At 34.8% G+C, this 26,388-nt stretch overlaps 1 protein-coding gene across 11 annotated transcripts in view; it reads right to left on the minus strand.

The window, feature by feature from the left end:
- LOC122333525 (calcium-activated potassium channel subunit alpha-1) overlaps positions 1-26,388 on the minus strand; it is an 84,044-nt gene that overhangs the window by 1,832 nt on the left and 55,824 nt on the right. Inside the window, exons 10-34 of one of the 11 annotated variants that reach the window (XM_043231191.1) lie at positions 26,102-26,212; positions 25,330-25,435; positions 24,615-24,697; positions 24,471-24,540; positions 24,171-24,326; positions 23,983-24,092; positions 22,984-23,052; positions 22,495-22,506; positions 21,252-21,338; positions 21,070-21,146; positions 19,871-20,044; positions 19,228-19,260; positions 17,719-18,024; positions 16,573-16,669; positions 13,423-13,546; positions 12,096-12,320; positions 11,216-11,408; positions 10,159-10,272; positions 9,108-9,191; positions 7,982-8,112; positions 6,801-6,995; positions 5,916-6,034; positions 5,394-5,609; positions 2,558-2,586; positions 1-1,260 (exon numbers count right to left, since the gene is read on the minus strand). The exon at positions 1-1,260 is cut by the window's left edge and continues 1,832 nt beyond it. In XM_043231191.1, coding sequence (XP_043087126.1) covers positions 1,109-1,260; positions 2,558-2,586; positions 5,394-5,609; positions 5,916-6,034; positions 6,801-6,995; positions 7,982-8,112; positions 9,108-9,191; positions 10,159-10,272; positions 11,216-11,408; positions 12,096-12,320; positions 13,423-13,546; positions 16,573-16,669; positions 17,719-18,024; positions 19,228-19,260; positions 19,871-20,044; positions 21,070-21,146; positions 21,252-21,338; positions 22,495-22,506; positions 22,984-23,052; positions 23,983-24,092; positions 24,171-24,326; positions 24,471-24,540; positions 24,615-24,697; positions 25,330-25,435; positions 26,102-26,212 — 3,073 coding nt within the window. In that variant the 3' untranslated portion in view covers positions 1-1,108. Of the gene's footprint in view, positions 1,261-2,557; positions 2,587-5,393; positions 5,610-5,915; positions 6,035-6,800; positions 6,996-7,981; positions 8,113-9,107; positions 9,192-10,158; positions 10,273-11,215; positions 11,409-12,095; positions 12,321-13,422; positions 13,547-16,572; positions 16,670-17,718; positions 18,025-19,227; positions 19,261-19,870; positions 20,045-20,658; positions 20,668-21,069; positions 21,147-21,251; positions 21,339-22,494; positions 22,507-22,983; positions 23,053-23,982; positions 24,093-24,170; positions 24,327-24,470; positions 24,541-24,614; positions 24,698-25,329; positions 25,436-26,101; positions 26,213-26,388 lie in introns of all 11 variants that reach the window. The other 10 variants (XM_043231192.1, XM_043231193.1, XM_043231195.1 and 7 more) reach the window with 10 other exon arrangements.

Raw genomic sequence — 26,388 nt, forward strand, 5'->3', positions numbered from 1 at the left:
ATATATATATATATATATAGCTATCTACAATCTGAGACTTTATTATGCATCGTTGCTCAAAAGCTTTAGCATAAATTTATGAAACTACAAATCTTAGAAAACAAGTAGCACAGGTATGTTTGTAGCAATAGCCAAAAACAGTCGAAATGCCAAAATCCATGTATACGGCAGAAATCATTAGCGATATATGTTCCATGGAGATGTTTTATGAAATTACAACAAAACTTAATTTCTGATAAGTAACATGCATTGCTAAGGACTTCACTTTTAAGGCGATTTTATCAGTATTTGGATTTGTTTTCACCCTCAGATCCCTCATTTTTCAGACGGCTGTATCTCTGTATTTCAGAAGATGCATAAAACGAAACATAGATATATTACTCCTGTGTTTATCAGCGAAAATTCAGTCCCAAAAGTTAGTGAGATGTGGGGAAGAGCCTAAATATTAGGGGTGTAACAATACACGTATTATGCATCACAAAGTGATCATCCTTATCCCCTTGTTAGTGTACACTCATTATTTAGTCGTTTGGATGTAATGTCCTTATCTTCAGTATCTTAAGTGTTATTCACATTTATATATATATATATATTAGCTCATTTTAAAAACATATAAAATGCGTGTTTATTTGCGACAGTTACGCTGAAAGCAATAAAAAGACCTTTATGACATTAAAAGAGCGACGTCTGCGGACGCCCCGTTCGTTGTCATGGGAACACCCCCAGCTGAAGATGAGGAGGAAATGACATCACTTCCTCTGACGAGAGCGTTCCAAACGACTAAATAATGAATTTTTACACTCCTTCTAAATATATTTTACGAATGTTTTTGACACTAATGCAACGCCATAGATAACTGAGGATAGACGTATGTACTGTGCTCGGCGTCAAAATTACATTTGTTTTTATTTTAAGAATTCAAAAATTGCGTGGTCTTTTTTGCAATTTTGCTGCGTCTCCTGCAGCTCAGAACAGACCTGAATGCATTACGAGGGTTTAAGAAAGCCTTTTTCTTGCTTGTGATAAACAGTGTCGGTCTCGTTCGGTCACCATTCGATCTCCAGAAGCGAAAGCAGCTGAGAACCAGCGAAGTCCAGGCGAGGCTGTCTCAAGGCTCCTCCTCCACTTCTCTGATTGGCTGGATGACGCTGCTGGTGGGTTTGTACTGAGCGCTCTGATTGGCTGTGTGTGCGTTGGTGTGTTTGGTTTGCGTGTTTCTAGGGAAGCTGCTCTCAGGTTCGTCTGTGTACCGGTTTTTATCTGCAGAATGATGGACATCGTTTACTGTACGTCTGAAGCATGAAGTGCACGAAAGCAACTTAAGCTACGCAAGCTCCACCTCATGCACTGATGACTTCTCAAACGTTTGGATGCACTCATAGCAGGTTATTACAGTATTATAATATTAACTAAAATTGCAACCATAAAAAATGCTTGTTGCATTAACATTTAATAAACGTTACATTAACAATTTATTTGGTTTCAAAATAAAAAATGATGTTAAGTGATTGCAAAGTCATTACAGTTATTTGAGCAATTTTAATGTTTTAGGATAAGATTGCAAACATAACAATTTTTTTTTTTAATTTAAAAATATATTTTTAATTATATATTATTTAAATATATATTATATATTTATAATTATACATAAAAATATATATTTTTAATTAGCTAATTTGTTTTATATATAAAAATATTATCAATAAACTATTTAAAACTATAAATGTATACTTAAATTAATTTGTATACATTTATAACTGAAAAAACTTTCTTCAGCAACTTTATTAGTATTTATTAGAATTAGTATTTTCTTCTTTCTTTCTTTCTTTCTTTCTTTCTTTTTTTTGGCACAATTATTATTAACTTGTTAAAAATGATTTGTTAACAATTGGTACTATTTCAATGCAAACGATTCAATTTAACATTAAATATTCCAGTAAATAGAGTTTAAAAAGTCTTGATTGATTGGAGATTATTATTAAAAAATTTTATAATTCAGAAAATGTAATATTTGGTTAAAATATAAAAAAAACAAAACAAAATAAGAGCAGTTTCTCCAGCAACTTCACCAGAAAATCTTGCAATGCAATGTTTTGTGCATCACTGCACGTTTTTTTTAATACAAAATGTGAATGTTGATATATATATATTTTTTTTAGGCCATTTACATTATAGGAACTTCTTTTAAATGACTTTGCTGCAATCATGCTCATACCTTCGGAAACCAAAACCATGCATACTACAGAGTACGTACTAGACACGCGAGCTAAACCTCTACAGACGGCCGCGATGGTAAAAGCATTCTCAGTGTTATGGCAGATCATAGATATCAAGAGATCGAAACAAATACTGAACTACAGCAGAGCCCTGGATCTGGAGACGCATGCACTGCAGAGATGACCTTCAGCAAAACAGCCAGGACCGCCAAAAGCTGCTTTGCTTTCAGTCAGAAAGCAAAGAATTAATGCTGGCATGACGGATTTAATGCACTTTTCAGCTCATAACCATCTGAATTATGAGAGATGGTTGCAGTAATGACATGCATTTAGTTCCATACCTGAAAGCCCTCTATTCGTCCTGGACGCACTTTAAAGAGAGAGTACATGGAGTGAGTTCAAACGTCCTCATTCTCTGAGGGAACTCAGCTTTTTTCACAAAAACACATTCATATTGGTGCATACGTTGAAGATATTTAGCGATATACAAACACTTAATAAAAAATAAATAAAAAATAATGCATACATTTCTAAATATAAATGATATCAATTTAGACAATAAAACAATTCAATGAAATAAAAATGTGATTCTCACACATAAATACATGATATGCACAAGTATATAAATCAATGTATAAAAAACACCAAATAATTAAAATTATAAAATAAATTTAAATCATTAAAATAATTGCAAACTAACTATATATATATATATATATTTTTATTATTATTATTATTTTTATAATAAAATTAAATTCTAAAATAAATGAATTATTAATTAATAATTTTATTTGTACATTTTAATTAAATTATTAAAATGGTAAAATACAGTAAAATATTAAAAGTACTTACAAGCGTATTTGTACTTTGGGTTTAAAATTGTTGTCAACTTACAAATGTAAAATATTTAAAGCGTATAAACAAAAAAACAAAAAAAAAAAACATTACACTATAAATGAAAGTCGAAATTTAATTTTAAAATCAAATAAGATAGTAACACAGTAAAAATACTGAAAAATATATATACATGAAAAGCACAAATAAATGTAAATAATAAGTAATATAAATGAAAATGAGGCCCTGAGCGAAAGCAGATGCTTTAAGTGTTTTAAAAGCAAAGTCGTCACATCATCAATACAGAAAAAAAATACTTTTATTATGTTTAAGATATCGCATACACTAGTTCATTATAATTATATAAGAAAACTCTCTTACACGTGATATTTAGAGAATCAAAACTTTGGTGTGAGCGTCTTACTATAGCAATGAACGTGAATTGAACATAAAAAGCAAACGAACGTCCTGCTTGCTTCTTCACAAATACTCATCAAACAACTTGCAGCATCGCGACATTTTCGGATATTACGTGAGTTATACCAAACCGAACAGCACGGGTTCAGTCCAAAAGACTTCAACGGCCTCAGAAGTATGGAGAAGATTTTAAAATGGAAGATAAAACGTTCGTGAAATGACTCTCAGCACAGAAAGGTCGAGCGACGGCTGCATGAGGAATAATGCTTCGGCGTCAGAGAATCAAAATCACAACGAACCTGTCGCTAAGCTGACCGTACACCCGGTCGGAAACACGGCCTTCGCTTCGCACACGTCTTGCTATGCGTTTCTGTCAAGGCTGGTGTGATCAAACTCTCATCGCCTCATCTATCATCTCAAGAAGGCAGTGAATGGAAAATAAAAACATTCTTTATGAGCACGTACAGTAAGTACAGTGGCTCCAGATGTCTGGCAAACGTTATGACATACAATCAAGTAATATTCGCTTCGGTCACCAGACTAAATGCTGATTGTAGATATTGATTTTGTTCAACTGAAATATAGGCAAACCGATTCAAATAGCAAATTTGTTGTTGAAAAACCTACAAAACAAATCTAAAATATTCAAAAATGCATCACAGGTTAATATAAAATGTATTAAGTTAATACTTGATAAAATGTGATATTTCTTAATAAAATTGATTTACGATTTAATTTTTGTTTATATTTTCAATTTATTTATAATTTAAATATATTTATAAATACGTGCATGTAAATACTTTTTTTAAATATGTACTTTATGTGCGTGTGTTTTTATGCAAACGTTATAAATATACACATATATTATCGATTCAAATATGAATTCACCGTTTGGTGTATTTGTCAGCATGTTTTGAGCATGCATTGTTTATTCATTTATTCTTTATTCCTAAAATCCACAAAATGTTCGTTTTACCTTATTTGAGTTCTGAAACTATTGCAAAAAACACAAAAATTGCAAAAAGATGTAGTTATACAGTAAAAAACCAGTTTGTTAAAGTGCCACTATTATGGATTTTTGTACACTTTTATGTAGCGTGTAACACGTCTAAGAGATTTAAAACATGCTGCAAACTCTTAAATCTGAAAATGCACTGCGTATCAGTGAAAAGAATCAGTGAAACGAGTCGTAAAATGAATCTCAAGCAATTTCATGTTGACGTCAAAATGTAACTTTAACATTTCCGCGAACTTTTTGGTCTGAATGAAAATGTAATTTCATTCTCCACCACTAGGTTTTAAGAGCGCTAAAAGCTCACGAACGCTGCTTTAAGTAAAATCCGATCTCTGGAGGGGCTTGGAGAAATGAATCGCTGAACGAATCATTTGGGACTCGTTGAATAAATAAGGTAAAAATAAATGCGTGTGATATGAAAATAAAAACGTTTTTGTCAACCTGTTATCGGGGACTCCCAAAACCAGAATATGAACCTTTCAGAACCCATATAGGGGCACTTTGATATTATTTAAATGTCCCGACTGACCGTAATCTTATATGAACTAAAAACGCAAGGCTTCAGACGTTTGGAGCCACTGTACGTGGGTAACATGAGACAGCAGCCGTGTTATCTGAGGACTATCAGGAGGCGTGATGCGATGAAGAAGCACACGAGCTGTTGTCAAACTGTAGGATTAAAGTGCAGTTAAAGTGCAAAACGGTGAAACTGATTCATTAACCCAACACAGCGTTACCCGCGTAAGACGCACTGATCGTGGTTGGTGGTGCATGTAAACGCTGGCCGCTCTTTGTACAGGTGACACTTCTAGTACGCTAAAGATGACGTGCGAAGTAAACATTTGATACGTGTAAAAAAATAAAGTCCGGGGTCTGCGATAAGAGTCCGCGGCGCTTACAGAGGGACGTACTTCTGTTTGTCGCGCAGGTCCCGGCTCCGGCTGCGGCCCGGCCGGGCGGAGGCGGGGATGGAGTGGGCGGACGGGCTCTTCTTGCTCGGGCAGTAGCTGGACTGAGTGGACAGGTTGGAGCGCGTCTGGCCGGCGTTGTGGTCAAACTGCATCAGGCAGAAGATCAGGTCTGTAGGCACCAGCTCGAAGTCGTACGGGGGATTCGTGATCACGTATCTGACGAAAGACACACAAACATCCAGGATTTACTCAATAGTTCGGTTGGCCTTGGAAATCGCTCGAATAGCTCGCTTAAAAATCCCCCGAAGTGCCTAGAAACAGCGGTGACGCAATTTCAACAGCAGCCCCGCCCCCTTTTTAAAACAGCCAATAGCGTTTTGTTTACATCTGCAATCTCATTTGCAACATTTTCACCCCGCCCGAATCGGTCCCTATCGCCTACATCGATAAAGAAATAAAAGAGACTTATTTGAAAAAGAGCTGAAAGTAAGCTAGTAAAGCTAGTAGAGCTGGTTGACTCACCGTTTGGTGCACTGACTGGGTGCTCCCAGATGAGCGTCTCTTAATCGGTAGATCCCAAAACACAGCATGTTGTACGTCTTCAGCGCTTTACAGAATAAATCTCCGTAACAGCCTCCATCCTGAAAAAACACAAACATTACATGGTGATACAGAGGGAAACGTATTTAAGCTGTATTTAAGCAAATACTTAAGCAAAGTTAATCGAATTCAAGTGGTTTTTTTGGCGATGCACGCAAACAACAACAAAAATAAAAACTTACCGAAAGCACTTTGTTCGATATAAACCTCAAATTGTTTGAACACAACTTCACTAAGATTAATTGAATGTATTCATTTATTTTCAAGGAAAGCTGTTGCAATCAATATATTGTAACTACATTTAAATTAACAAATTTAGCTGACTAAATTTGTTTAATGAAATGTCGCTAGAATAACTTGATTGGGACTCAATTCATGTAAATGTAATAAATTATATTTAGATTTATGCATTCGATTTTGATGAACAATTAATTTACGTGTGTTCATTTATGAATAATTAATTTATATATTCTCTGTAATTTTCTTAATGTAACTATATAATGTTCGCATCGGTCTGAATGAAAATGTAAATTCATTCTTCACCACTAGATGGCGTTTTCGAAAAGCGTTAAAAGCTCACAAACACTGCAGGAAGTTGAAGAAATGAATCGTTTGGGAGGTGTTGAATAAATACGGTAAAAGTAATGCATATTGAAAGTGACCATGAAAGCGTTTTTTAACCTTGCACTGGAGAATTAAAAATATAGACCTTTCTTGACGCCTAACAGGGGCGCTTTAACATATCGTAGGTCATTTCTGATCTCCTCGAGATCACCTGGTGGTTAGACACGAAGAGGTCAGTCTCACCCCGAGGTCAGCGAAGGGCCCGTCGTAAAGCGCCAGCTGAGCGACCCGGCAGCGGTCTCTGTTGGCCAGCGTCTGCGGTGTGCTGTATCCCCCGCGCAGAGCGTTCTCCTCCGCCAGAAGACCCTCCAGCTCCGGCGTGGCTCCGCCGGTCACCAGCGTCCGGATCAGGGTCAGGATGTTATCATTGAAGTACGTCTGAGAGAGAGAGAGAGAGTCATTCATTTCTCGTTCAGTTGCTGATTAGCACAATATTAGCCATTTATTAGTGCTAATTAAGCACGTCCCTAATCCTAGCCAACTACCTTACTAACTATTAATTAAGAATTTGTGGTCGTAGTTAATAGTGTGGCCTATTTTAAAGTGTTACATTTTTTTTACAGATACAAGAAATATTAAAGATGCCGTTTTTTCGATTTTCGATTCTATTTGTCAATAACCGTTTCTTTTGGGAACTTAAATTTCGAGGCCCCTAATCTAGATACGGGGACCTCAGCGACTTTTTAACATTATTTCTGACCCAAATGCGGTACACGTTAGTGATTTACGCCTGGAGCCATATTAACGTTCCAATATCTCTGGAACCAAACGATATGGGGCCCTAAAAACAGAGATGCTTATAAGAAAGCGCGTGAAGACCCAACATCTAAAAGGGCGTTAAGATATCGTGAATTCTTCCTGAGTTATAAGCATGCAAACTTTGGAGGAAACCTGAAAAGTGCCGTTTCCCCCGTATCTGAAGGGTCTTCATTGGCACACAATGCAACAAAGATTGCTAAAGTCAACATATTTTACTAAAAATCCTATTAATTTCTATGTGCAAATAACATTATGATGCTGCCATCTTTCTCAAGTCATTTCTACCCACTTGTAGCACACGCTTTTTGCAAAATAGTGCTGAATAGTCAATATTCATCCACGACATTTAATATTTTGGCTTTCATTATTATACATGTCATATATTATCAAAATCAAAAATGGGATTAATTTTGAATCAGTTCGACTGAAGAATGATTAATTGTTATTTTTAGATAAAAACTATTAAGACATGTGCACAAACCATAGCTTAACCGTAGCACTATAACGAGCGGTAATCAGTACGCCAAAATAAAAACCACGGGTCATTTTAGTTTTTTGGGGGGTAATTTAGTTTAGTTCTGTACTTTTGATGAAGGTGGACTTACGGCACTCATTAATGAATCCAGCACGCTGACGGCGAACGCTGTCCCGCAGGCGAAGGGCTGGGTGAGGTACAGCTCCGTGTCGGGGTCGTCGTCATCGTCCTGGTCCAGAAACTGGACGTTTGAGTCGTTCACTGCAGACACACACACACACACACACACACTGACTGTGAGGAATGTGTTGCATTAAATGAGGAGTCTTACTAAATATTTAGAGAAAATGACAGGACAGCACGGTCAAAAATGAACTTTTTGGCAAGTACTGCTTCAACTTTAACAAGAGCTTTAAAGATTGTACGGATGAAGCTCTTCTTTAGACTTTTAAGCAGAAACGTGACACGATGCATTATGTATATATTATGTAATATTTATTGAGTCAGTCAACGCAAAAGGTATCGTTAACGTTGCAACGAACTTGAACTAAATTAAAATATAAAAGCATATTTTATTTCATTTCTCATTTTCTTTCAGCTTAAATTGATAACTAAATAACTAAAACTTAAATAAAAATGACTATGTAGACATTTAAAAAATAATAGAAATAGTAATAAAAATAAAAAAGTTAAATAACATTTTTGCAAAAATGAACATTTAGATAAAAAAAAATCTAATTTGCATAAGGGTCAACTTTTTAAGAACTTAAAATTATGCAATTATGTTTATGGCATGTAAATAAAACTAAAACGTATACACTTTGGCAAATAGAAATTAATAAAAATTTAATTTTACAATTTAACTCATTCATAACGTTAACAAATTAATCTTTCATTATTAATAAATAAAGTTTAATGCAGTTTTACGGTCATTACAAATCATTAAATTAGTTTTTAGCATTTGAAGACTTTTTTTTTCCATTTAAAAAATTGTAACGAGCGATCGACGAACTGACTAAAATCAAAATAGAGAATGTAAAACCCGATTCGAATTATTAATAAATAAATATTGGCCCAATGGCTGCTTGGCGGTCAGCAGGAGTCTTTCAGAAGCAGCAGGAAGTTCATTTCAGACCCTGATCCTTAAGAGTTTCCTGTCAGAGACACAGTGACGGATCACTTCTGAACGCAACCGGCAGAGAAGCACACGGGACTCACAGCATGCTGACAGAGAAAAACACCTCCAGAGTTCTTACCCAGCTCCGTTATCATTGGGATGTTGTTCCCGCTGCTCTTGTCCTGGCTCAGAGAAACCAGGGGCAGCAGCTTGTCTGTTTTAGCTAGCAGCATAAAACAACCAGTTACCAAAACCAACCGCTTAGTTGCTTTACACTTTGCAGCCGTTAACCTAGAAACTAGCTTCACAGTTATTTTCAGCAGCGTTAATAAAACAGCCGTTCGCTCTCAAATGCAGTGGGATTGTTTTACAATAAGGTTCCATTTGTTAACATAAAATATTCAAATTCATGTTTATTTACTAATATTAAGTATTCGAATCTAAGGTATTAGTTCATATTATTTACTTGGCCTGAGTTAATAATGAACAGTTAATTAATGTCAGGGTTTTTATAGTTACTGTAACTAAAGCTATACATGTCTTTAACTTATAAAATATTATTATTATTAAATCAAACCTCAAACTCATTTTTGCTAGTTGCCAGGGCAATCGCTCTCGTTGTTTTAAATAAATTAGGTTTATATTTAATGTAATATTTAAACTTGGTTATAAATATTACAGCTGTTAAATAAAAACTATAGAGACATATTAAAAAATATATACAAATCTCAAAACACACACAAAAACTAAAATGAAAACAAAACGTCTAAAAATAAAAACATTCAAATATTGATGAAAGAAAACCCTATAATTATGTAACTATATAAAAAAACACTGACTAACAATAACAAAGATTCATAAATACTGTAAAACAAAAATGATTGCATTAACTGATGTTAACTAATCGGACCTTATTGTAAAGTGTTAGCAATTTTTATTAAAACTTTCTTTTGCTCACCGGGGCTGCATTCATTCATTTGAAATAGATATCTTTTTAATACTACAATTACGACTCGAGTAGAATTTATTTGTGTTTTTTTTGCATCGATTCTCACAAAGACGATGGTCATATTTTTGTCCAATTCCAACAATCATGCACGTTTTTTTGAAGGTCTTTGAATGCTGTTGATCAGCCGAATGCATCCTTGATGAACAGCTGTGTTAGTTTTGGGGTAGAAGCTGCTTCTCACCGAGCTCGGTGATGATGGGAATGTTTGCTCCCGTGGTTATAGACGCCTGTCGCACCAATCCGTGAACGGGACTGTTCTCCGGAGACGAGCGATCCATGCCCGGAGGAGTGAAGCCTGGAGCACAAAAAACACATCAGTACAGCAACCACACACTTCCCTGGCTCACATTTGGGATTTATAGTTTTCCTGAAGAAAGACGAACATAAGTAGCGATGACCACCAAAATATTTGCATATTCCATGCTATAAATTACAGGGGGGTTAAAAAGACGTTTTATTTTTACTTCGTGCTCTATTAGACAAATAGGTTCATTTAAGCGATCTCTGTTGCATTGTCATGGGTCTTAACCAGCTGTCCTTCTCCTATCTTATTCTTAAGTCCACATTTGGTTCAGTTCCAGAGGTTTGTGACCCAGGAGCACAAAAGCAGTATTAAGTCGCTGGCGTATATTTGCAGCAATAGCCAAAAATACACCGTATGGATCAAAATGATCAATTTTTCTTTTTTTTTTCATGTTCAATGAGGATCTTTTGTACATTTCTGACCATAAACACATTTAAACTTTTGATTAGTAATAGGCGTTTTTTTCAGTATTTAGATTTTTTGCACGCTCAGATTCTTATCCTAATAAACCATAAATCAGCTTTCAGATGATTGCTAATAATTGACACTTATGACTTTTTTCGAGGTCCAGGGACACATATGTGGACCTAAATATGGTCAAAACACACATATCTCAAGCCCTTTCTTCTTGAAGTCAACATGAAACTATCACCCACTTATCAGCCTTTTGTCGTTGGTCTGAATGAAAATGTAAATTCATTCTTGACCTCTAGGTGTCGCCTTTGGGAGCGTTAAAAGCTCACAGACACTGCTTTAAATGAAATCAACCGATCACTGGAGGAGTTTGGAGACATGAATCGTTGAATGAATCATTTGGGAGTCATTGAACAAATGCATATACATTCCTGACCTTGCTGGGACGCCCAAAACCAAAATATGAACGTTTCATTACCCACAACAGGAGCATTTTAGGAAAATCTGGTCGTGTCTTTACCTTGAGAGTTGGCCTGCAGGAGTCCAATGCTGTCGTCAAACTGCATGGACTTGATGTTGAGCGACGCCAGAATACACTCCTTGTCCTGCAGAGAGGCGTCGTCGATGTTGTTCTGATTGGCCGACAGAATGACGCACATGTCACAGAGGTTGATGTTGACCGCTCTCAGATCGGCCCGACTCAGCGGCGTTCCCTGAACATCACGCAAGACATCAGCCAATCGTTTTACGGACATGTCGGTTAGCTCTACAATGCAATGCAATCGAATGTGTGACGCTCAAAGTATTGGCGAAATGAACATTTTTAAAAATAAAGGTGCTACCATTTTTGTCTAAATGGTTCCGTGAAGAATCTTTCTGTTTCAAAAGCTTCTTGTGGCAAAGAAGATTATATAAAGGTAAGAAAAAGATGGAACCAAAAGTTGTTCTTCGACGGCATTGCACCTTTATTTTTAAGGAGAGCTTTAGGCAAAAACATACTGTTAAGTGTTTCTTTTATAGCACTTTATCTATTTGTTACATGATTATATATATATATATATATATATATATATATATATATATATATTTTTTTTTTTTATTTCCCACGCATTTTTATTCCCATAGTCTATATCCTGAAGGTTTTTACTAAGGGTTTTGTTCATATGCAATTAGCTCGATTACATCAAAACATTTTTATCGCCAAAAAAGTCCATTCTGACCTGACTTTATCCAGAGTTTAGATTTTCGCACTAGAAATGTATGCAGGCTTTCATTCAACAATGACTCGTATGCACAAGCTAACATTTCAGAAAACTGCTAATGCAAAAAATGTGTTCCATCATGAACGCAATCAGTCGGCTGGATGAGACGATGACTGATGTCTAAAAGAGGCTGCTCACGGGTAAGATGGAGACTTTGGGGAAGTTGTGTAGCGTCTCCCACTCTCTCTTCAGATACTCCAGAGATCCCACGAAGACGATGGGCTTCAGCTCGTGATAGTGGAAGTTACTGGCTCTCAGAGGCATCACCAGGTTACGCAGACCGATCAGAGCCGACTTCACATCGCCGAATATACAGACCACCACGTGACCGCTCAGAACCGTCATGGCCGCCTCGCTGCGAGTCTGAGAGAGTCACTACTGTTAGCTAAAGCCAAAACAATGACCTAGCATTTGAAAAATAACACAGGCTAAAGGCTTTCGGTTTTATTACTGACAGAAATGCTCACCGACGCAAAAAGACGCAACAAAAATCGGTTGTTGGTTGACGAGGCGACGTTTCTGAAGCTAAATTTAAAATAAAAGAAAAAGATAAAAAAAACACAACAAAAATTGCTATTTCAAATAGTTTAGTTTAGTTTTAGTAATTATTACCATGATTTCAGTAATAATAAATAAGTCAAAAAAGGCAATGTTCACGTTTTTTTTTTGTTTTATTATATTGAAGAATTAAATTTAGTTTTATTTAAAAATTTTATTTTATAATTAAGATATTTTAACAAAGAAACTGAAAAAAACATAAAAAACAGGAAAGTCAAAACAAAAAAGCTACTTTAAAAAAGACAAAAAATTATAAACAACAAAAATTATATTTTTAAAATTATATATTTTTTTAAATTATATTTTCAGAGTTACTAAGTAAACTTAGACTAAAACTACAAGTAAAATTAAGTTGAAAACTTAAACAAGGGGGAAAACTAAATAAACATTTTTTTTTTTTTTTTGACAAAAAACATAAAGTACTATAGCTACTTTCGGTTATACTTTAAAAAGATATTTCTGTTATCAAAATAACAAGTACTACAAAGACTAAAACTACAAGTAAAAATAATTAAACTAAAACAAAGGGGGAAAACTAAATAAACATTTTTAAGCAATGCGAGTAATAAGATGCAAAAGATTTTAAAAAAAAAACAAATAAAATAAAATAAATATTTCAGTTAGTTAAAGGGCAACATTGGTTTAAGTGCTAAAATGACTAAAATTTAAATTTAAAAACTATTAAAATAAGAATTAAATAATTATTGGTAAAAATAAAAATACAAAAATATATATATATATATAAATATATATATATATATATATATATATATATATATATTATATTTGACACAAATTTACCAAAATTAAAAATGGAAAATACGAACGTATTACTATCTGTGAGTTATAATATCTGAGTTATACTGTTTTCTAAAGTGTAATGCTCCTCAGATGTTGCGTATCTTACCAGGATGACCTTCTCTATGTCTTTTGACGGACACCAGTGAAACATTCCCGTCGAATCATATTTCTTTATGTTCTCATCCATCGTTTCCATTTGATCGTGTCCGGGGAACAACAACGGGTCGTGCCTGAAATCAACAAACCACAAAAACACCTGAGCGGCCAAATTCACGTTTCCCTTCCAACGGCAGCGAGATCGATGGCTTTATAAAGCGGACGTTTGCAGGGAATGAATTGGACGCCGGGAAGCAGGGCTTGTGTTACAGGACGTGATTGAGAGCAGGGTCTCAGGGACGTTTGATTGGCCCATTAGAGAGGTGAAGGTTTCAGCATTCTGTCAGACAGCGTTTCCATCCGTCAGCCGCGGCGGCTGTTATGACTTTATTTTCAATCATGAGGCCATTAGAGCTGCAGAGGCTCTCCTCGCTTCCTCCAGCTCTCTGTCCATCACATTTAATGCACAGAATGACAACGAAAGCACGCGGTCAGCACCGAGCCAGAGGAAACCCCCGGGAGGGAAAGGGTTAACCTCCTGAGCCACATCTCACCCCAAAGTAACATTTAAAACCACATTAAAACATTGCACTTGACAAACAGAAGATGAAGATTATAACATCATTTTAATGATAGTTTACAGGACCTCTGTGATCTTTTATTACATGATATTTATAGATTTATAAAGAAACCTTTTACAGTATTATTTAAATAAATAATATAACATATATTCCACATTTGTGTATTAATATATATATATATATATATATATATATATATATATATATATATATATATATATATATATTATATATATTATATATAAAATATAAATTCTAATATATTAATAATGTTCATAGAAATTATTTTAGAACTATTTTTTGTTTGTATATATATATATATATATATATATATATATATATATATATATATATATATATATGTGTGTGTGTATTATATTATATATACACACATATAATATTATATTTTAACAAATTAAAAGCGTGTATGTATAATATTATAATTATTTAATAGAAATGTATTGAATATTATTTACAAGCAATTGTTATTAAAATAATCAGTTACCTTGGTAACGACTTATAAAGACAACCACACATATTTACAGTATAAAAATAATAAAATATGGAATATGATCTTTACTTAATATACTAATGATTTTTGTCATTTAGTTATTGTGTATATTGTGTGTATATATATATATATATATATATATATATATATATATATATATATATATATATAATTCTAATACAAAAATATGAAATAGAAATATAAGAAATAATTACAATAAAATAATTGTAATTTTACAAACACATACTCACATTTACTGTATTGCAAATACACAATTTATAATTATATAATAAAATTAAAATAATAATAATAAAACTTGCTTATTAAAAATTATATATTCCAACATAAATTGAAGCCAAGAAGACCAAAATCTGATTATAAAATCTAAAATAAATGTATATAATGTATATATATATATATATATATATATATATATATATATATATATATATATATATACACACACACTGTACATCATAAAAGTGCAGTATTTAGTATTTAGTTTCTCCTGAGTGTGTTGAGTGTGTTCTCTCTCCCAGATCCTGACACTGATCCAGTCTAATGCAGCGGTGACCAGTGATAGAGCCTCAGGCTACAGCAGAACCTCCTACACACACACACACACACACACACACACACACACACACACACACACACACACACACACACACACACACACACACACACACACACACACACACACACACACACACACACACACACACACACACACACACACACACACACACACACACACACACACACACACACACACACACACACACACACACACACACACACACACACACACACACACACACACACACACACACACACACACACACACACACACACACACACACACACACACACACACACACACACACACACACACACACACACACACAGACAGACACACACACACACACACACACACACACACACACACACACACACACACACACACACACACACACACACACACACACACACACACACACACACACACACACACACACACACACACACACACACACACACACACACACACACACACACACACACACACACACACACACACACACACACACACACACACACACACACACACACACACACACACACATATAAGCTATAATATAGCTAAAATATCTAAAATATCTTTTTCCGTAGACAGACGTCGTTGTATTGATTATTTAAAGTACATCAGTTCAGTCTTGCTACATCAAAAAGCTACTAACAAATTTATTTAATGTTTTTAAACATGGTTAAATATTGTGGGATCTTTTGCACTCTGTTTAGATGCATATGTATATAATATATATATGTACATATATATTACATACATACACATATATATATATATATATATATATATATATATATATATATATATATATATATATATATATATATATATATATATAATAATAATAATAAGTGCTAGTAAATTATTTATTTTGATTAATATATAAAATATAATATACGTGGGTGTACTGTGTATATATTTATTATCTATATGAAGATGCATACATACGGCATATATTTAGAAAATATTTGCATTTATTTACATATATTTATATTCATATATAATTATATCAAATTCTATATCATATATAAACATTGTTAATATATAATTCCTGCACATATACATGCATCTATATTTATATATACATAATAGATATACACAGTACACACACATATATTATGTAAATAAAAATGCGATTGTGTACAATCATCTGACAGCACACATATATATATATATATATATTTATTTTTCCCTAACTCCCACTTTCTATTAATTACTGCCCATGCAGTATGAATTATTTCTGCCTGCCGTCCTGAGAAAGCATTCAGAAGACATTATTCTCATTCCATCATTGCGTATTAATGGCTTTTATTAATTCATTAGCAGCTCTTTCATCAGTCAAAATCAATAAATGGATCAGTAATTCCGGCGGACGGGATAAGAGGCAGGTAGCGGGGGTTCAAGCCTCTGATTGGCTGCAGCCGTGGACCATGTGACAGAGATGCTGAGCGTGGAGGGAGTTCAACGCTGCGCTCTTACCTTATTATTTTGGGCGAGCATGTGGGCGACGTTCTCATCCCTCCGTTACGCTGCTTTTTCTTGGGCGACAGAGCCGACTGCTGCTCCTCCTCCACTACTGAAACACCACACACAGTTTGAGAACGGCCACGAAACACACAGAAGAGATGAAGCACAGGGACAGAGAAACCGGGATAGCTTTCCTTCAACTCTTTATGTATAATAGATCATGTACATTGTAATGCATTATACATTTTCCTAAATAACTGTTCAAATGCATTCTGAAGCTGGTGGTCATGTCACTTTATAATGCATGCGTAACATTAAATATACAGCGTTTGGTATTATAACCGTGTTCATTTTTAATAATGCATTATATATAAAGGTTTCGAGTAAGTAAAGCGTTATGTCCTGCTTTAATTCAGCATTATTTTCAACCGAAAGCGGTAAAATGATTAAATTTGCAGCAAAATATTCATAATACCATTTTGTAATGCATTTTGCAACATTTTAAATAGTTACTAGTTTTATTAAATATTTATACATTTTATTTATTTTAACAATTTGGTTCCGCGGGGAGAGGATTATAATACTTATTTGTTATTTGAATAGTATAAGCATTGTTTTTTTTAAGTCGTAAATTAAAATGACTAGATTTAAAATACTAACTTATACTTCAGTTTAATTCAATGCGTTACTGACCCTTCCTTTGCAATTATTTGCGAGATAATTTCAAAGTAAAGTCTGCATCGGTTCTTACTTTTATAAATATATTTATTTATTATATAATTTTTTGTATTTCATCATGAATTAATGCAGGACTTCAGAAGCTCTAAATTGCAACATAAAAAATAGAAAAGAAAAAGAAGTAAAAAAATTTTTTTTCTCTTCCAAATATCCATCAAAAACGTTTTTTCTCTTTTCTTCTTTCCTAAAATAATTTCTTAAAAGCTGGATTTTTTAAAAGACGTTTTTCTCCTCAAAATCAAATACATTTTCTCCCTCGAACAACCCACTTGCTTTCTCTCTTTAGAAAATATAATATAATGTCTAAACTAAACAAATGCTTTTTTTTTTTTTTTTCATATTGCGATTCAGGATAGTGTTTAGTATTTCTGAACTCTGTTAGTCGGCATGCATTTCCCACAAAGCCAGGCCGAGTCTTACAGAGTGTGGAGCTGGAGCCGTGGCTGGAATGATATCTGTATTTAACAGGCAGACTACAGGCCCGATGCAGACGGCTGGCATCAGACGCTCCTGCGCCGCTCGCATACAGCTCTCTAGAGCCGGCCAGACTGAGTCTGTGCAGGTATAAGGCGGCCGGAGACAGCAGACTGCCTTTACGGTTATTTACTAAAGGCACGGACACACGGACGGCCGGGACAGCAGGAGGCGCTCTCGCTGCGCACTGAGCTCGCTTTAGGACGGGTTTGGGATTCTGGGGCTGGAATGTTGGACCGAGCTCATCGTTTACTGTCAGACAAGAAACACCCATAATCAGGCAATGAAGAGAATCACCCATTTTTACTGTCTTTAACGTATGATTGATGCTATATTCATTTTAGAAATCATGCTTTAAAGTGTTTTCTAATAGAAACATTTATGTTTTTATATATATACTGTATATATATATGTATATATGTGTGTATATATATATATATATATATATATATATATATATATATATATATATATATATATATATATATATATATATATATATATATATATATATATATATATATATATATATATATATATATATATATATATATATATATATATATATATATATATATATATATATATATATATATATATATATATATATATATATATATATATATATATATATATATATATATATATATATATATATATATATATATAACCACTGTTTTCATATTTTTGTATTTTATGTATTTTTTGGTTTTTTTTGTATTTTTATTAAAATTTTAATTTACACATTTTTTTCATGGAAATTAAATAATAGTATTATTTCTATGCTGACTCTGAATACCGATTTTATTACAACATATATTTAACAATTACTTTTGAATATTTAATGACTGATTTATTATCGATCCTCCGCAGTCACTGAGCCAATCCTTCTTTCAGAGATATCTGTCAGCTAGCAGTGGTTTTATACGGATATTATTCTTAAACTCGACCATCAGCCGACATGTTCTGCCTCGTAAAAAAAAACTAAGGAAAAAAGGGAAAATTTCACAAATGTTTAGAAAACAATAAAGACACGTCAAATTTAAAGCTCTCAAATCTACAACATTTCTGAAGATAGAGCTCCACATTATTAATGCCGCAGCACCATCTAGTGCTGAATGAGAGCAGATGCCTACAGAGATGTATTATATTAAGACACAAAGCATTAGGACACAACCTGTGCAAACTTCATACAGCCACTTATTGTTATTAATGACCAACGAATGCAAAAAAGATATTTCTCTACATTTTGCTTTAATTTATGTAGGTCTTAGTTGTCCGAATACCTTTTGCGGGTCACTGTATATAATCCACACCTATTCTGCATCTCAGTTTAAACATATGCATCATAAAACGCTCGGATGAGCAGGAAGTACGGCGGTAATGAAGAGAAGAGTGACGAAGAAGCAGCAGACGGTTAAGAAACAAATGAGTAAAAACGGGGAAAAGACTTACTTGATTTGATGTATCCGTTATAGTTACTTTTAGCTGAGAAAATGCAAAGACAAAATGAGGTTAAAGTGAGACAACGATGAAAAGGATGAACCAGCGACAAAGAAAATGGAAATAAGTGGCTTATTTTTTAACATCTAGAACTGACTATCTTCAACCACGCACAAAAAAGTAACTAGTCTCCGAGCCTGACCATCCGACCCAAAGCATCCAATTTCACCAATCTAACCAGCATGGCCAGGCTGGGACACCAGCGAAATCTATGAGGTAAACCTCCTGTTAGTAATGTCAATCACCATACCCAACATCTAGATAATTAGCATAAAACACAGCACACACTATGCTTCAACGACACGTTCAGATAAAGGCCACTGTACACAGCCGAACGTAAAATAAAGCATTGCAATGAAGAGTCGATGGATTACAAAACTGAACTACTAAACCGCATCGATACAACTCACACGAACGGCATGCAGGAGGCCAAGTCTACCACACACATATGTCCACGGGCTTACGGCAATCTTCACCACATCAGATGCCACCACTACATGGTACGTCACCAGCCAGATGGCATATACACATGTAGCGGGCACAGATGACTACACGGGCACTTGGCACGGGCGCCACAGGGAAGACGTTCACTTACAGGAGCATAAAGTGGTCTTGTTATCATACAGAGACACGGGAGAGAAGGGGAAGCCACGGTGCAGCACCTCCATGTTACTAGCCACACTGTCTGACATGCACGAGCAGCCACGTTCTGCCCCACCGCAAGCTACACAACATGCCAGATGCATTCTCTCGTAGGCAGGCTTCTTGGCTGCGGTCATGGAGGGGATGAGGGGAGAGGAGGAGGAGAAGCACGTTAATGGATGGGAGCATTTTTTCGCTAACAGAAGATGGACATCCAGAAACTACAGCGGGCCAAGTATAGAGCCCTGAGGAACACCTTCAGAAAAACAGGTTTGTTATCAAGTCATGCGCAATTCTATTACAGAGTAAAATCCGTTGTATTTTTCAACTGCAAGATATCAGTTCAAAGAGTTCCAATGCTGTTTTAATTATTTTTTATGTTAACGGGAACACTGTATTTTAGAGACGCAAGTAAAGCATAGAAATGCATGGAGATGAATGAGGAGATATACCAGGAGCTCGCGTGGTTTATAAAACGTAAGAGTGTTTTTAACATTTAAATAACGCAACGTTTATACTCGTAAATGAACAAAAAATATTATTTAAAGAAAAAAACATAAGGGGTGATGTCTAAACTCAAAACAGAATAATTCTCAGAAAAGCCCAAGTGCTGTTAGGAGCCTGTTAGGACGGCTGTCTCCTGCTGGTGGTGATGGTGGAGGACGGCGGGTGGATATGAAGATGTAGTTTAACATTCACACATGCAGCAGGCTACAGTATAAATCTACAGTCATTACTCACAATACAACACTATCAGAGGGTGGGGGGAATGATCACAGAGCCAGGGCAGCGAGAAAAAGGGAAAACGTGTCAATTACTAAAAAATGACTGGATTTCTTTTAAAAGCATCAGGTGGAGGTAAAATCTGATAATGTTGCCAGGCAGTACGGTGATATCTAAATCAGTGCTTTCCAGCTGTGGGAAGACTTTGTGGTCAAGTGCGATGTAAAAACCTCACGACAAATCCAGCTCGACGATTCCTGATCCCACAACAGAGCCTGCACGATTAGGTATTTAATAAATGTTGTAATCAAAAAAATACTTTTTCATATTTGGTCGAATAAAAGTCAAAGTGGTATGAAATCCAGCTGATTAAAAAAATAGAAAATAGTGTAGAAAATCAAAACAAACAGTGAAAGTATGGTAACTTACTCCGCTTGCATCCACACTTCTTGATCCGTTTCGGGTCTGTAATGTCATCGTGACAAGCTTTGCAGTAGAAAAGTGCCCTAATGGAAAAAGGCAATTTTATTCGAACCGTCCACGCAGCATACGAGCTCTTACGATATGAATCTATGCATTAAAACATTTTTATGAAATCATCATCTCCTCGCCTCTTCACTTCTTTGGCGTCACTGGCGATGAAGAAGCCCAGAGTTCCCTCCTGCATCTTCACATGATTGCCCGGGTTGATCAGTGTGCTGTAAAACACCAACAACACTCATGACCCACAGGATGTTCTCAGAAATGCCTCCCTTTAAATCATAATTTCTCAGCTTATGAAGACCGAACAGCTCATGCCACAAAGTGAAAACACATTTAAAACCTAACCAAAGAAATACATTGCACAGTAACGTCCAAATCACCCAGAAAACAGAAAAAGAAGCATCACGTCCATTTTCATGTTAATGACAACATGCATTTATTAACTGCTCTTTGTATCTGTTTGTTGCGATGAAGGTTATTGCTATGCCTGAGCTGTTTTAAACCATTTAGGAGGACATTTTTGCATGCAGACACATAGTATTAGTTCACTTTGTTAACAGACATGCAAGCATGGAATAGTTCACCCAAAATAGCACATCTGTCACCATTTCCACTCTCATTTTTTATTATTCCATGGAACATTAAAAGAGGTATTTAGCCCAATGCCTTAGATATACAACAGCTTTGTAAAACATACAGCTTACTGATTATTTTCCCGTCAGATCTCCTGATTATGTTTTTCAGGCTGCATTACAATCAGTCGCACGCTGTTTGCAATCAAAGAAATAATACCTGGACAGTGCTGATTTTAAAGGCCCGTGCTAACTCTGCACTAAACATCAACTTTAATTGCTTGAAAACGAGTCAGTGGTATTGTTTTGTCTTTTCTGGAGCTTGATGGTGTCCTAAAACGTCCTATTAACGTTCCACAAAAGGAGTCATACAGGTCTAGAACGACAGGAGAGCGAACAAATGATGGCAGACGTTTCATTTTTGTACGAACTATCCCTAAAAAGTGTAGCATGTTTAATTTCTACTAAGAGATTTAATTTCTTATAAGAGATTTGCTGAGAGGAGAAGCATTAAAGACGTTCAGAAGGGCAGTGGCGGATACTTCACCGCTGGTTTCAGCGCCACGTTACACTTTACACACACACAAGTACAGAAAATGAACAACAGTATCCCTTGAAAATCTACACAGATAATTCACCGCCTTGACTAAAAGCCATTTGCAATACCGTTTTCGACTTTTCACCAAGCACGTAAAGACCCTAAAGACCCTAAAACTGTTTCAGGGAAATATGGCGAGTAAATTTTCAAGAGAATTTGGCATGACGTGACCACACCAAATGAAACCTTGTCATATCGTACCATTTTCCACCCCTGTGTGAAACAAACACAAACGGCAGCAAAGTCAGACGAGCCACTAAATGCGGGTTATACAAGAATATAATTATTGTTCATTAACACTCGAACTGAAACCGTAAAAAAAAAACATTTTTGTTACTTGAAATAAAATTAACATTTAACTAAGAGAAAAAATAGCAAAAACCAGCAAATGCTAAGGTTTCGGAAATAACTACAAAAAAATGAAAAACCTAACGTTTAACTTAATGCACTAAAATACAAAATCATGCGTAAAAACCATGTGCATGACAAAAATGCACAACAAAATCAGTAAAATAAAAATAATGGAACTAAAATTAAAACAATAACACTGCATCTGAGTCAAGAGTGTATATATATATATATATATATATATATATATATATATATATATATATATATATATATATATATATATCTGTCAGGATACTGGATCTTTCAGGACTGAATGTTTTTAATGAAGATCAGACTGACCTGCTTTCTCTCTGGTCTGATTTATACTCGATCGCGATCAGCAGGAGTTTCAGCTTCACATAGCAGAGTCTACAGAGAAACAAAACATGGATTCAAACGAAACGAGCAACACTGCTTTCCTTATTTATTTGCCTCTTTTACAGCTGCAGCTTTACAACCAAAACATACAGAACCGTTCCGGAACAATCAAGATATCAGAAAACCTGTTTTAGCACCCATGACTGAATATAAAATAATAAAATATAATATAAAATAATACTGACTAAATATAAAATATAAAAAATATATATAAAGAAGAAGTGTACAAAGTCTAAAAATAAAATATAGAATATAAAATAAAAAAAAAAAAAATATATATATATATATATATATATATATATATATATATATATTTATATAATTTTCATAGTTCTGATGACTTTCATCATACTTAAAATATAAAATATAAAAATAAAATATAAAATATAAAATATAAAAATATAAAACATATATATATATATATATATATATATATATATATATATATATATATATATATATATATATATATATATATATATATATATATATATATCTGATGATATTTCATATCATACTTTAAAATATAAAATATAAAATATAAAAATATAAAACATATATATATATATATATATATATATATATATATATATATATATATATATATATATATATATATATATATATATATATATATATATATATATAATTTTCATAGTTCTGATGACTTTCATCATACTTAAAATATAAAATATATAAAAAATAAAAAATAAAATATTAAAATATAAAAAATATATATAAAATATATATATATATATATATATATATATATATATATATATATATATATATATATATATATATAATTTTCATAGTTCTGATGACTTTCATCATACTTAAAATATAAAATATAAAAATATTAAAAATATTTTAAAATATATATATAATTTTCCTAGTTCCGATGACTTTCATCATACTTACTCACAGACGGTGGGGAAAGACAAACCCACGAAGGCACTGGACAGATACTCGGTGTACATTTCATTGGCCACTCCCTCTAAATAATACTTCTGCCAGGTGTCTTCTTCAATCTAAACAGAAGTGAGTGGTGAGATTTAGGAGTTCAGGATTCGGACGGCGGCTCTGTCCGCTCCAGAGCGAGAGCTGACCTTGATGTAGGACCTCATGGAGAAGAGGTTGGCCAGCATGGTGGACAGCCCCTGGGCCAGGCAGCTCTGAGCGATGAAGCCCAGCTTCAGCTCGGCGAGGCAGATAGCGTCATCGCCCTCCTTCCAGTTCCAGCTCGGGATGTTCAGAAGATGAGCCTGGAGAGCATTTTCATGTGCAAACTTCATCCAGAACATCTTGCGATTCTTAGTTGTAAAGTTACAGCAGCTCGACTGATCCTAGAGAAGACCACTAAAAGGGATAAATAATATTTGGGTCCGGTGACAAACGGAAACGCTCACCTTATTGTGGTACTGCAGCATCTGTGTTATGATTCGTATCTTTGGATGGTAGTTTTTAATGGATATCACCCTGGAAAAACACATCAAAAGTTGCTTTTTTTGTGTGTGATTCACTAAATATTATTTAATGTATTTTTTCCGTACCTCATGATATTGGATGCATCTTCAGCGTCGGGATCTGCGCAGTATTTATTGGCTAAGATCAGGCAGGCATCGGCTGACTCGATCTAGAAAAATGAGTTAAAAATAAACAGGACGTTAATAAATGGCGCTTTTTCTTTCACTAGCAAATCATTCAGACTGATCAGTTAAAATTACGAGAAAAAAAAAAAAATTTAGCATCCTATAATTTTTACAATGTTCTCTTTCAAGTGAAATATTTGTATTTTTACTTCAGTTTTGATTTAGTATTTATTATAGCGTATTCGTTTAATGTTTTTATTTAATTTAAATATTTAAAGGGTGCAATTTTAGTATTATTTAGTGCTATTATAGTTTTTGTTTAATTCATGAATTCATTATTTTTGCATTTTGCTTTCACCTTAATTTTAGTTAAAGCTTTAGTAACTCTGCTGTGCGTGTTTTGTTTAGTTTATTTCATGTGCTTTCTTTAATTGCACTGAAGTTAAACTAAACAAAAATGACAAACACTGCTTCTGCAAACCGCAATAAAACACTATTTTTATATTATATTTCATATCAGTGAAATGTGCATAATGCTTTTAGTCCACTATAATATATAACATAACAACAAAGTCTGATTCAGTCTACACAAGCAGTAGATTCGTTATGGCCACGATTCTTTATGCATGTTTTTTTTCCTCTCACTAATTTATCAAAGCAGCTCTGCAGACTGTACCTTGACTCGAGCGAGATCGTGAGGATTGAGGACGGATCCCTGGTAAAACTCCACCTGTGTGAAGTGTCTCTTGAATAAGGCTTCCAGCTCAAGATTAGGGGAAATACTGAAAAGACACACACACACACACACACACACACACACACACACACACACACACACAGACACACACACACACACACACACACACAGACACACACACACACACACACACACACACACACACACACACACACACACACACACACACACACACACACACACACACACACACACACACACACACACACACACACACACACACACACACACACACACACACACACACACACACACACACACACACACACACACACACACACACACACACACACACACACACACACACACACACACACACACACACACACACACACACACACACACACACACACACACACACACACACACACACACACACACACACACACACACACACACACACACACACACACACACACACACAGACACACACACACAGACACACACACACACACACACACACACACACACACACACACACACACACACACACACACACACACACACAGACACACACACACACACACACACAGACAGACACACACACACACACAGACAGACACACACACACGCGCAGATACACACACGCGCAGACACACACACACACACACACACACACATAGTGAGACCAAAACAGAGCGGCACCAGCGTTCTTCAAATCAACCCCATTCGATTTCCGCATTGCACTTACTTATGGAGAAAAACTATTTCTACATTGACATCATCCCTGTCCTTGTGTAGGAAGTCTTTGAGGAAGTTGGAGACGCTCTCCAGCGTGATGTGACCGCAGACCACTATATGCCTGAGAAATTCATCAGAAAACATCTCAGCTGATCAGCAGGAGAGAAAACCACCCGGATCGCGCTCAGCCTTAAAATCAGACCAAATCACCGCGGGTGGGTTTTCTCTGGAGAAACAACGGCAAACTTTCTCTGAAGCTTTACTTAAAACAGCAACGACATGGAATGAGTTTAAAGC

This window comes from Puntigrus tetrazona, unplaced genomic scaffold (assembly GCF_018831695.1).
Source record: "Puntigrus tetrazona isolate hp1 unplaced genomic scaffold, ASM1883169v1 S000000283, whole genome shotgun sequence".
Classification (NCBI taxonomy): domain Eukaryota; kingdom Metazoa; phylum Chordata; class Actinopteri; order Cypriniformes; family Cyprinidae; genus Puntigrus; species Puntigrus tetrazona.